At 37.0% G+C, this 13,823-nt stretch overlaps 1 protein-coding gene across 1 annotated transcript in view; it reads left to right on the top strand.

Moving 5' to 3' along the window:
- The window catches only part of SMIM13 (small integral membrane protein 13), a 30,122-nt gene extending 17,521 nt beyond the window's left edge, over positions 1-12,601 (top strand). The window contains exon 2 of the mRNA XM_027863675.1: positions 8,703-12,601. Coding sequence (XP_027719476.1) covers positions 8,703-8,899 — 197 coding nt within the window. The 3' untranslated portion in view covers positions 8,900-12,601. The remainder of the gene's footprint in view (positions 1-8,702) is intronic.
- The last annotated feature ends 1,222 nt before the right edge of the window (positions 12,602-13,823 follow it).

The following is a 13,823-nucleotide window of genomic DNA, read 5'->3' as shown; positions in this document are numbered from 1 at the left end:
CAATTTTCCCACATCTTCTCCAACACTTATCATTTTCCTGTTTGGTCATGTTGGCCAGTCTGATAGGTGTAATGTGGCACCTCAGAGTTGTCTTGATTTGCATTTCTCTAATCAATAGTGATTTAGAGCATTTTTTCATATGACTATAAATAGCTTTAATTTCTTCATCTGAAAAGTGTCTGTTCATATCTTTAGACCATTTATCAATTGGGAAGTTACTCATATTCTTATAATTTGACTAATTTTGATGATTGCTGCCTTATAATACAATTTAAGATCTGGAATGGCTAGGTCACTGTCCCCTGTGTTTACATGAAGCCTTTCTTGATTCCAATAGTTATGCCCTTTCCTCTCAAACTAGTTCATGTTTTGTTTTGTTCTTCATATTCTGTAAACACTTAGATGTGTACTTCTCGTCTTCCCCATTAGGATGTAAGCCCCTTTTTGAAAAGGTCTTAGATTTGGCTTGTTGATGGTACAGTGCTGTAGAGTTTTGAGATCAAACTATTGAGGCTGTGGAGCCAAGATGGCACAGTGATATATAGCAGGGTGGCAGGCCTCCATTCTACAAACTCCTCCAGACCGATGTAGAAAATACACCAGTTCATATGCTTATGAGGAAATGCAGTAGAAATCACAATGAGCCATTTGTTCAACTTAGCTTGGTATAGGGAGACAGATAGGGAGATCTGTAGATGCTGGGGTTGTGGTCCAGGCAGGCATACTCCAATGCTTAGGGAGAGTCTGTGCATCAGGGGAAGAGGAGGTTTCAGATTCATGTTGGGGAACTCTCAGACCCATATCATTTCACTGTAATGTTGCAGTTCAGGTGTGAACTGGCAGCTTTGTTGCCTGCTACCCAGTTCAGGTCACAGATCCAGGTAGAGTGAGAAGGGGACCTGTGAGATAGGGGAGGCCCTGCGCCAGTGTACCAATAAAGGATGAAGTTCAAAAGCTGGCAGCAGTAGTGGTGTGGCTTAGACCCCAAGCTTAAAGCAGGGCTTCACTTCCAGCGTCTAACCAGGCCTACGGAAGAATAACCACGGCAGGAATCCCAGACCAAAGGGGAGTCTACAGTTCTGCCACAGTGAACCAACAGAGGTTCTCAGCTGGTTGATAGGGCAGTGTTTAGCTGCTGTCTTTTTTCCCAGATCCAGACTTTGCCCTGAATCAGACCACTCTGGGAACACTGAAAGCTTGCAAGTTCCCAGCCTGTCTCAGAGATCCTGAAATAACACAACACTTAATATCCCAAGAAGACTGCAACAGGAAAAGCCCAGCCCTTCCCTCCAGAAGTGTAGCAGAGCTCAGCCCTAACATCAAGTCCAAAGTCAGGAAGTACAAAAATAATTGTAGCTCTTTATGAGATTGCAAAAAATGAGAATTAGAGCAGTGGTCCATAAATTGGGGAATGTAAACTCTTTGTAGTTAGGTATTGTTTCATTCTTTGTACATCTAACTACAGATTTCAGTGCTTGGCTTATTGAAGATGCTTAATGAATAATTGTTGACTGCTTAATTAGTTTTGTTCAGACTGTTAGCTAGTTCAAAACGAATGTCACAATCAGATTTTTAAAATCTGTATTTTCAGTTATTATTATTGACAGCTATTTACCTTATACCATCAGTATCTTTGCTACAGCTCTACTCTGTTGCTTCATCACGATGTGAGCATTTTCTGGCTGGTCTAGCAGTCTGGAAAACCTTTCAGTATGGGTCTATCTTCTGAAAGCCAGTTTGGCTAAGTCAAAGATACTAGTTTATCACTAGATTTGCCACAAAGTGATAAAATTTTTGCCCACAGGAGCTCTTAATAAGTTGGGTGAAGGGTATTACAGTTCCAAGTAACAGAAGGGAACTACCCACCATTCACACAAAATCACAGATTCTTAAAATGCTTAAAATACCTCTTTAAGATTCATTTGTATCATCAAAGTGAGAAACTTTGTTCTGTGAAAAGAAAAAAAAAGAAAAGGAATTACAGTGTATGGTTGAAGTTACGAAATTCCTACATTGTGATTAGCTTCAAAGTTAAAACTTTTGACTTCTCATTCTCATAATTTATAGACTGGATCTATTATGAAGATGGAAATTTACATATAAATCTGTTTTGTAGAGTTGGAAAATATTACCATTATATAGCTATGGCTATTTTCAGTATTAGAGCTGAAAGGAATGTTAGGATCATCTGTCCAAACCCCACATTTTATGAATGAGGAAACATTCAGGTAATTGCCCAAAATCAATCAATTAACAGGTATTTATTAAATGCCTACTTTGAACCAAGCAATGCTCTAGGCACTGTGGATACAAGTACAAAGAATGGAACAATCTTGCCCTCGAGTTGTAAGTTGTAAGCTTGCATTCTAATGAGAGATTTAACAAGTACATGTAAAAATATATATGGCATAAATATGAAATTAATAAATCCAAATATATGCAAAGTAGTTAAATCCTAGGTAGTTGGAAAGGAGGTCACTGTGGCATGGGTGGTCAGGGAAGGCTTCATGCGTTGAAGTACTGAGTAATGCTGAGATTACAAACCTGAGATGAAGATTTAGAAGAGGATTATGGAGGTAGGTAGGAATAGCAGGATTTCTAAACAATTGGATTTGGAAGTGAGGGAGCCTCCAGTAACGAGTTGAGTTGGTAATACTGAAAAACTGTAAAGATGGGCTGTGGCTTGCCTCTGACAGAAATAGGGAAGTTTAGAAGAGGGGAAGGTGTAAGGGAAAGATTAATGAGTTCAGTTTCGGAAATACTGATTTTGAGACTTCTCTAGGACATTCATTTTGAAATATCCAATAGGCAGTTGGTGATGTAAGACTGAAACATAGCTTAAGGAGGATGTATGCTATAGTCTAGTAAAGCTTTTTAAGGACAGGAGAGACTTGGGCATGGCAAGGACAAGTCTGTTTGCCAGAGACTGGGGAAAAGAGGATACAATGGTAGATGTTAAAGGGTTTTGAGTTGAAGAGAATGGGAAAAGAAGGAGCTCTTTTTGGCCTCAGTTTTCTAAGTAAAGAGTTAAGACCCCCCAGATTGTTGGGGAGCAGGGAGCAGAGGGGAATGTGTGGAATGCTTGAGGAAGGAAGAGAAGGTTGGAAATTGCTTCTGTGAAGAGTGAGATAGGGAATTGGTTAGAGGGGAATAAAAGATCTACCTTGATGCTTTGAGGGCCCATTTGAGACTAGATAACATGATTTTATAATATACCCAGTCAGCTTGGTTGTGGGACTTTTTCCAGCTGCTTTAATAGTTATTTGGTTTATAGTGGAATAGAGATCATAAAGAGTTATAGTACATGCAGTACATTCATAGATACTTCATGGGCTAGAGTAAGATGGTATAGTGGAAAAAAGTATAGCCTTAGAATCAGGGTACCTGGATTTAAGTCTCAGTTATTGAGATGCAGTGAATCACTTAACTGTGTCCGCATCTTGTTTTGTAAAATGAAGAAGATAAGACTTGAACTGCCTCCTTCAAGTACTATAGAAATACGAAATTATTATTAACCTTTAGCACAGCATCATATTGGGGGAAGGGGATATGAAGATAAATATGACATAGACCCTTTTCTTAAACTTACAATCTAACTTTTGAGGTGGAAGCCTAAGTCAGATCCCAAATGTTGAAGAATGGTGAGTGCACATGGAGAAAAATCTCACAGGAGGGGTGTGCATCCCTGACCTTTTTTCACACACACATACAGACACACCACTCTACCCCCTTTGCTTCCTAGGCCATGCTTTCCTGGGCTCTCCGCCCAGGGTTCTGGCTCGCCTTTCCAAAAGTGGAAGAAAGGATGTGAGGGGGAGGACTGAGAAAAAGGGAGACTAGAAGATGGAGGATTTCATGGGATACCTTCCTTACAATTTCTGTAATACCACACATGGTGTTGTAAGATTGATGCTCTCCATTCCAAGTGTTCGGGACAACCCTCACTAAAGATTCTTAGCCAAATCCTATATTTTCCACCCAGATGCTTTCCTTTTTGCTACTTCTTCATGCCATTAGGAACCTCATCATCTGCCAAGATTACATCAGCCTTGGGATGTACACCTTATCAGTACTCTCTGTCCTGGGACCTCTCTGATTGGAATGAGAGAAAAGCTCATAAAACCTCCATGTAAGGAGGGTGCCATCTCTTATTTCCCACCCAGATGCAGTCCTTTGGACTTGTCCTTCATTTTCCTTTGCTGGATACCTTTCTCTCTCACTCCTTCTTTCCCCTGCTTTTCAGCTTCCTTTTGTGTGTTGTCTACCTTCATTAGATTGTAGGCTTCTTGAGGACAGGAACTGTCTTTCTTTCTTGTGTTTGATTCCTTGGTGCTTAGCATAGTGCCTGGCACATAGTAGGCACTTAAATGTTTATGCCAACTGTACTATTTTAGGAGCTTGATTCTAGGCTAGGACTTAACACAGGCCAGTGATCCTTGATATCTATGAATTGAAGACATATGATAAAATGGATTAGGGGCAGGTAGGTGATGCAGTAGATAGAGCACAGACCCTGGAGTCAAGAGGACCTGAGCTCAATTCTGGCCTCAGACACATAACACTTACTGGCTGTGTGACCCTGGGCAAGTCACTTAACCCCATTGCCTTGCCAAAAAAAAAAAATAGAAAAGAATAAGAGATTGCTGTAAACAAGGTACTCTGAGAAATTTGAATAAGAAGTAGTTCTGTGTTAAGCCATTGGTCCATAGAACTTTTAGCAAACATTAAGATGCTGTTGTGATCAAAATTCTTTGCTAGGTGTTCCCTCCTAGGCTTGGCACAACTTCTGTGTGTGAGTTCCCAGAAATATGAAGTGATCTTGAGGTGCCTGTAGAGTTTTGAAGAGTTCTGCTGTTTCTTTTTATGAATCACTAGTCTAAGCCAGATGGTGCAGTGGACAGAATGCTGGATATGGAGTCACAAAGACTTGAGTTCAAATGTGGTTTTAGACACTTATTACCTCTGTGATCCTGAATAAGTTCTAAGTTCTAACTTCTGCTTCAGTTTCCTTATCTGTAAGATTTCGAGAATACCTTTTACCTCCCAGGTTTGTTGTGAGAATAAAGTGAGATAATATCTGTAAAGTGCTTTGCAAACTTTGAAGCACTATGTATGTAAATGCTTGCTACTATTATGTAGGAGCCTTTAGTTAAGACATGTTCCCTCCTTAAAAGAAATTCCATTCTCTTTTGCCTTGACATCTTCGTTCTGGTCTCTTTCTACTTGGTCCTTGATGATTCCTCTATAACACTCCTGCACTTGCTTTACACAAGATTCAGTATTCAGGACTGACTGATTGACCTTTTCTGGTTTCAAAACATAATTTCCTTTGCATCTCCAGTGTCTGAGTTTGTTTTAGAAGGATGAGGAACAGTTCTTTTGTACCCCAAAAGAAACTCCAGCGTAACTGAGAAGGTATAGGTGATAAATGGTGGATGATCAAATGACATTGATCTTCCTGTCCTCAGCACAGTAAATCTCCATCATATCTTGTCTTCTGACATGAAAACCAGCCTCAGGGAATCTGACATTTTTCTTGTGCCACTACTTTTGGAAGTAAAAAGCCACTACTTTGGGAAGAAAATTGGAGAACTCATCAGAGAGCTTTCTCTCCAGAAAAAAAAGATAGTTCTCCAAAAAAAAAAAAAAAAAAAAGATAGTTCTTGCCCTGAAGTTATAAATTAAAGTTTTGTTCCAGGGGTCCTGCACCTCTTGAATTTATGAAGAATGACTAGAGACTGCCCTTCCTTATAGGAAGGCAGTCCAAATTTGTCTTTTTTGAAATTGATTTGTGTCTGTTGGCACCTATTAGAGGGCTAAATATTGGATGAATAAAAGTTTAGGTAGCATAGTCCGTGCCTTTGTGGCTACCAGTCTAGTAGGGAGAATAAAGAAATACAGAGAACTGAGGCTGTGATTCTGGATGAGCAGCCTATGCTGGGGTCTTGGTACAACAGGGAATAAATTGGTATGACATTCTTTAACCGAGATCTTATGAAAACAGTAACATTTTGTATGTCTTTCCATTGCCCTTTGCATCTGTGAGATGATAAATTATTTGCTGAATGCTCTTGTAACAAAATGTTTGCTGTTGTGGAGTAACATCCCAGTAACTTTTAATGGTCCGTATACAAATCTTTTCTCCTCCAGAACCTTTGATGCCTTATCATGGCATGGTGCCCTTGTGCTATGCTTATGCAATATAAGTTCTGGTGGGTCTTATAGAGCTGGAATGGGATTTGTTGGATCATCTGATGGACAAATCAGCTATGGTCAGAGAAGCTCACCTCCATGTGGGGATTTTTTTGTAGCAAACTACTTAAGGTGTAAAAAATTGTGATTTGAATCAATAGAACAGTGGAACTTTGACATGTGGAAGAATTATATAATTATCTAAACCACAGTGTAAATTATGTATGGGATAAAAAGAGGAAACCCCTGAAGCAGAGTATACTTACTTTATTTCCTGTCTTGGAGATAGTCTGATTTTGGAGGAATGTTGAGTTTGGAGTCTGGAGGAAGCTTGGGTTTTAAGTCTCAGTTTTAAAACTTCCTGGCTTTGTAACCATGGGCAAGTCGTTTACCCTTTGAGTCTGTTTCCTTATTTGTAGTAGCTACCACAGAGTTCCTTTAAGTTTTGTAAAGTGGGGGAGTGGAGAGGGAGTGAGGTGTAAGAAAACTGGAAAAGTAGGAGATGGCTAGGTTGTAAAGGATATCTGGAATATATTGAATAGAGAGGTGATGTGGTCAGATTGTGCTTTATGAAGATTAAATTGACAGCTGAATGGAGGATGGATTGTCGTAGGGAAAAATTTGTGGCGTGAAGACCAACCACTAAAGACATTATAGTAGTATGAGATGAGGAGGGCCTGCACCCAGAATGTTGGCACTGTCAGAGAAGAGAAAGCAGTATGTTTGAGGAATATTACAGAGGTAAAAGCAACAGGAGTTGGCATAGACTGGATGTGAGAGTGGAGTAAAGGAGAGTGAAGAGTTACAACCTAGGTTGTACAGCTGGGTGCCTGAGAGGATGGTAATGTACTTGACAATTTGGAATCAGGGAGGGTTTGGAGGGAAAGCTAATGAGACCAGTTTTGGCCATATTGGAGTTTGAGATGTACATTGAACTTCAGTTTGAGATGTCCAGTAGGCAGTTGAAGATGCAGCATTGGAGATTAGGAGAGTGATTAGGGCTGGATTAAAATCTGAGAATCATTAGCATACAGTATAGTTTAGTTAATATTAATTAGAAAACTTGAAGATAATTGAGTGATGTATAATGCTTAGGCTGTATATTTTAGTAATACTTTGGCATCCTGGTATTCCTGTTAATCCTTTGTTTGGGAAATAATTATGAAACAGGTAGAAGTGTGAAGTACCTGATATTAAAAGTACCAAGTTATCAAAAATTGCCATTTTTATTAGCATTCTTGTAGGTGTATTTAAAGAATATATGGGGGCAGGTAGGTGGCTCAGTAAATAGAGCACCGGCCCTGAAGTCAGGAGGACCTGAGTTCAAATCTGGCCTCAGACCAAACACTTGACCCTTACTAGCTGTGTGACTCTGGGCAAGTCACTTAACCCCAATTGCCTTAAAAGCCAAAAAAAAAAAAAAAAGAATATATGGGGGAAATCTGGGTGCTACTTGGATTTCTTAACAAAAGTACTAATCATTGGGACTATGCAATAGTCCAGGGCTTTTGTGTGAAATTGGATAGTTTGAAGTAAACAATATCAAAGAAATGACAGCAAGGAAAAACTCTGAAGCCTTTGTTTACTTTGTGCTCTTGGAGTTTCAGGACAACCAAGAGGAGTTATGAAGATATTTTAGGCATATGCTATATTGTCTGATTTTTAAAAACTACTAATCAGCCCTCAGATTTAGAGTAATATTTGATAAAAACCATTAACACTGAAAGTAAATTAGATAAAAATAAAGGGAAAAAATCCTCTTCGTAGTAATATTACAGTATTGTAATGTTGTCCTATGCTATATAACAGGTAGCTTCAGCAAAATTTTGGTCTCTATGCAGTATTTTCATAGCAATTCCACTAGAATTTTGAAATAATTTTTATATGAAATTGCTGAAGATTCAAGTATCCTAGATTTGTTAATATATCCTGTATATGTTTTCTCACTAAGGAAACTCCTAAATATTTCTAAATTTAACTGGGGATGGAGCGAGGATACAAAATGACTTACAGTGTTGAATTAGATTCCTTTGAATCTTTTCAAATTCAAATTTAGTTTGGAAGTTTAGTGTAAAAACTTAAAAAAAAAAAAAACCACACATCTTCACACTGAATCCTGGGGGCTGGGGAGTTGAGGATCTTTTCCTAGCCACCATGCTTTTAAAAAATTTAGAACTTGGGGTAGCTAGATCATGTGGTAGATAGAGCACTGGCCCTGAAGTCAGGAGGACCTGAGTTCAAATGTGACCCCAGACCAAACACTTGACACTTACTAGCAGTGTGACCCTGGGCAAGTCACTTAACCCCAATAGCCTTGAAAAAAAAATTTAGGACTAATATGTGCTCTCTTAGTTATTTTAATCTTCCATTATTTTTTAGATAAAAGAAACTAGCTTGCTTATTTGAAGTTAAAAAGAGGTCTTATCTCTATCAAAATGCCAGAAATCATTCTATTCTAAATTGATGGTATTTCATGAAATAATTTTTTTAAAAAATGTTTATTTCTGCAGGTTGGTATGTCGTTTGGCATCTGTTTTTGTCCAAATTCAAGTTCCTCAGAGAACTAATAGGAGACACAGGATCCCAACAGGGAGATAATGAGCCTTCAGAGTCGGAAGCAGAGCCTGAGTCTCCGCCCACTCCCCAGAGGATGAGACCCAAATCTGTCTGGCATCGGAGGCCACCTGTAGAAGAAACCTTGACCTAACATAGCAGCACCTCGGGCATGTCTCCTCAAGAAGTGATGAAAGGTGGTTGCTTCTGTGTGACTCAATGATTTACTGAGATTCTGACTAAAGAACTTGTATTCTTGGATTTTAAATGCATAACTACTTTAGGTATTTAGAAGAGGTTTGCATGAAAGCCATATAGAAATAAAGGGAATAAAAACTAAACTAGACCATTGCAAGTTTTTCCATCTTAAAAAAGTAGCCTTGTGTACTACTTCCTGGTTCTTTGATTTATTTCCTTCTATTGGTCTGACTATGGTAAATGTAAAAGCAGTAGTTTTCTTTGTAGCACAAAAATTATTTATTAGCAAACTTGGTTTGACCCTTTATTGATGTTTCTTTTTTTAAATATATTTGTTTCTATGTGATTTGTTCAAAAACCCATGATCACTTGAAAGATATTTCTTAAGATTCCAACTTTAGAAAGAGGTTTCAGTACTCTTTTATATGAAAGAATTTCATGCTAAATTCATTAGTGTAGAGATAGCAGTCCTTAAAATTTAGTGAGATGATTGTAAGCGTTCCTTTTTTTTTCTTTTTTGGAGAGAAAAGAGGGATAGATAATAGTAGAAAGAGTTAAAACTTGCATACATGTACAATAACTGTTGCTGGACATCCATGTTTGTCTTACCAGACATGGTATTTACCAGAGATAAAAAGGTTTGTGAATTCTTCACTGTTCATTTTCCTCAATTGTTACTTGCCTCATTCAAGTACTAATAACCTATCACCCCACTATATAATGTCTAAGTATTTTTTATGTTATATATTTGGTACCAAATATCTTTTTTTTTTCTTGTTCCTCTCAAACTAGTTATCTTAAATTTTTACAAAACTTCGTATACTCCACTTTAACCTTTTATGGTATTGTGTAATCATTTTGGGTACTTCATGTTTCATGATGGTGGTATACTTGTTTAATGGTGCAGTTAATGCTTCCTGAATTTTTCCTATTGCACACAAGTTTTATCAGTATAACTGATTAAATTTTTTATTGTGGCTGTTCAGGAATTCTGAAAGAAGATCGATCCAAAGACCATAATCTTTTTTTTTCCCCCCAAACTTTGGGGGAAAGATTAACCTTAGAATTGATGTTTTAGGACAATCTGTCTTGTGCTTGCTTTTTTAGATAATCCCTTGGTTGATTTTGTACTTTTTGTGTTACTGGTGTCAAAACACTGTTTCTGAACAGGTAAACATATAAATCATTAATCCTGGATTTGTGGGGTGACTTGTGTAAAGCACAAGGAAACTGAAATATTCACCCAAATAGATCCTTAGTTCTGAGAAAAGAACAATTAAATTGAAAATTTTGTAATGAAATTATAGTAACTAGATTCTTCATTAGAGCCTATGCTGACCATACTTAGCTAAGAAATACTAAATAACTAGTAGCCTTCCTTTTGTGCCAGTATTATTGTAGGATGAATATCTTTTGACTCTTCCCTGAAAATTATAGAAGAATAATCATTCCAAAATAATTGCTTCCATATCAAGTATTTTTTTGGGAGGGGAAGAGGAGAAGAATGACAAGGGAGGGTGCTATGTCCTGACACTTATGCTGTAACTATGCTTCGTTTTTGCAAGGTTATAATTTTCAGGAACTTTTGTATTTAACCTTTTTTATGTTGGGTTAGAAGGAGGAAACCCACAAAAACATTGATATTCAACCCATGCACACTCATTAAGTGATAGTTTCTGAATTGACCTTGCTACCTGTTCTACTTTTGGGCCAGCTCTGTTATTAGGAGGCTTATCCTTCAGTTAGCCAATATCTGGTTTGTCAATATAATTTTGTGGAAAGGGAATCACTGATGTTGGTAATATAAAATTCCTCTAGCTATAAACTGACATTGTTTGGTTTGTTAATTCAAGATGTTAGATTCCCACATTTCTGAGAAATTGAGTTTCCTAGTTTAATTGAGTTTTCCTAGTTTTTGTTCATGATAAGTGAACCTTTTCTCTTCAGGGCCATCCATTTTTAAAGGAAGTATCACACTTCCATATTATATCGTATTACAGTTTTAGCACTTAGAACACATATTTCTAGCCATATTCTTGAAATGGATGCCAAATCCTATATGCTTAGTGGAGTATTAACTTCTACTTTCTAATTCTGTTGTCAGTTCTTTTTTTATCTGAATAATGTACCTCCTTTACTGTACTTTCTAGTCTTCTAAGAGGAGCAGTAGGAATAGCCCATAATCATTTTCAAGTTTCAGAAGTTTTATTGCTGTAAAATATGTAAATCAGAATATAAGATTTCTTCATTAGTTGAACTCTTGTATGCTTAGCATGATGGTGACCTTGAACCAAACTTCAATTTTATGAGAAAGCAGATGCTGATTCTAGAACAGAATACTTATTTTAATCAAGTGTATAGTACTATGGGAAGTAATTCTGTAGTTCAGAACTCGAGCTTTGTTTGTCTTTCCCTGACTCTCTTCCCAAATATTCCTCTTCCTTCTACCTAAGAGGATATGTGTAGCCTTGTAGGTTAGGTAGTTATTTGAATGAAGATTAGCCAAATCAGTTGCAATGCTGTGAACTAGATGCCAATAACACTAATCCTTTGAATAACACTGTTAAATGATGCTCTTGATCTTTATAGTAAGCTAACATTAGTATTCATAGAATTTGAAATCTTTCTAATGAATTTGATAATGAAGATGTAAATGCATTATCGGAATATGAGAGATAACCAGGTTAGAGACTTTTGGCCAGTGTCCTATGACACTTAACTGTAATGGACTGCTATGTAAGTTCACAAAAACATGTCAAGGTTCTGTTTTAGTAAAAGTGTAGAACTTCATTTGGTCTGAGTCCTGGAGAACATACTATGCTTTTAGAATATTTTGACATTTTTACCAACATACATTTTGTAAAATGCGAAACGTAGCTCATCTTTTTATTTTTAACAAAAGAAAAATCTTAAACACAAATCATTTAAGTCAATGATATAATCTTTAAAAAGTGACATTTGTCTTAAAAAAGTATGCCTTAGTGTCATATCCCATTTAGTGAATGTAACTGTAGGTTTTAGTTTGCCAGACTTCAAATATTTCCTTATTTGAAGTTGCCTCTTAATAAAGTGCATAGCAATCACAATACATACTGTACAAAGCAGTTATTGGAATAGGTTTTTGCTATGAAGTCTAGACTAAACACTGGATATTGTCTGCTTTCAATAATTAGATAAATTATGGTTTTGAACCTAGAAAGCATAAAGAGTTTAATTCTCTTTTAAAATTATTAGTAGAGGGTTTAAAAAAATGTTAACAAGCACTTGCTGACTTATTTTATGGTGAATGTTTAACATATATCCAAAAGCTTAATTCTATGCAGCTCATTCACCAAATACTGCTGCTGTGGCTACTTACAGTAAATACTGTGTGATGTGCTACAAAACATTGTCAACTTGCTGCTTGATGTTAGGTTTACATTGAAGTAGACTTGTGTTATTGTAGTACTTTTTTGTACAAAGATATATCATATCTTTTGGAGATGTTGAGGAGTGTGTATAAGTGGTTCTTTTGCCTCTTCAGTGTTCAAAGTGATAACTGTTAGATATTATACCTGATACTTTTGTGGTTTGTCTTTATCATTATGTTTCTTTCAACTGTTTCATTTTAAACTGACTTTACATAAAATAAATAAAAATGGAAAGCAATTAAATAATAGAGATGTCTAAAATCCTTAAGGTACAATGAATAAGCACTAGATTTATTCATTGGTCCTGGAATAATTTAAAAGCTTGGTTCTTGGTCCTGGAATTATCTGAAAGTTGCTTTTTGTCTAATCAGTTCCTTAGTTAGCACTAGTGATTAGCTAACCTAGCATTGATAGTTCTTGGTAAGAAAAAAAAAAAAACAGGGGCAGCGAGGTGGCGCAGTGGGCAGAGCACCGGCCCTGAAGTCAGAAGGACCAGAGTTCAAATCTGGCCTCAGACCAAACACTCGACACTTACTAGCTGTGTGACCCTGGGCGAGTCACTTAACCCCAATTGCCTAAGAACAAAACAAAATAAAACAAAAAAAAAAAAAAACCATACCAAAAACCAGAGTAGTCCAGCCTAAAGACTCCTAACATCAGTCAACTGTAGGAGTTTATGCTTTGTCCCCATAATGCTTTATTACCTACTAGTGAGTCTTCTAATATATTTAGTGACCTTTGCCTCTCTGAATTTCCATTAATGAAAAGGCAGCTACTTTCAGGTAAAAGGTAGCAGCCTGGATTCATATATAAATAGCGCGTGTGCACGCGCGCGCACACACACACACACCTCTGAAGGGACTCAAATTTTGTTATAGATGACATTTATATGGCACATCCTTTTATCCACTGAGGTTTATTTATGTTTTCTCTTTCATCACAATTACCCTGTGTAGTAAATAAGACAGGTATTATCCCCACTTTACTGGTAAGAACTTTGGAGTTTTAGTTTCAGATAACTTGGCCAAGGTCAAATGTAGTGTACCATATTGGAAATGGACCTTAGAGATCAATTAACCTAAGTTTTTAAATAGGGGGCTACATGATAAGAAATCTAAGTGTATGATCCAAATATCAACTTCAATTACTAATTGAATTGAGCTATGTAACATGACACAGGACAGTAGTGGTAATGATGGGTGGGTAGTTAAGACCTGTGGGCCTCCAGGTTATTTGATGTACGTTCTCCAATTAGGCAAAAATATTTCATTTAAATTCTTAAGCCTTCCACATCATATCAGTCAGGATTTGTCTTTACCCCCAAGTTACTTTACATTTGAGGAAAGTGGGGGTTTAGATGACTTATCCAAGTTCACAAAACTATTCACTTATAAAATTAAGAATCAATATACAGTGTACTTATGTGACTTTTGATAGTGTATATCTTCATAAAACAACAGGACTCTTGTT

This window comes from Vombatus ursinus, unplaced genomic scaffold (genome assembly GCF_900497805.2).
Source record: "Vombatus ursinus unplaced genomic scaffold, bare-nosed wombat genome assembly UNPS02000577.1, whole genome shotgun sequence".
Lineage (NCBI taxonomy): Eukaryota > Metazoa > Chordata > Mammalia > Diprotodontia > Vombatidae > Vombatus > Vombatus ursinus.
This window is presented reverse-complemented; position numbering and strand designations above follow the sequence as displayed.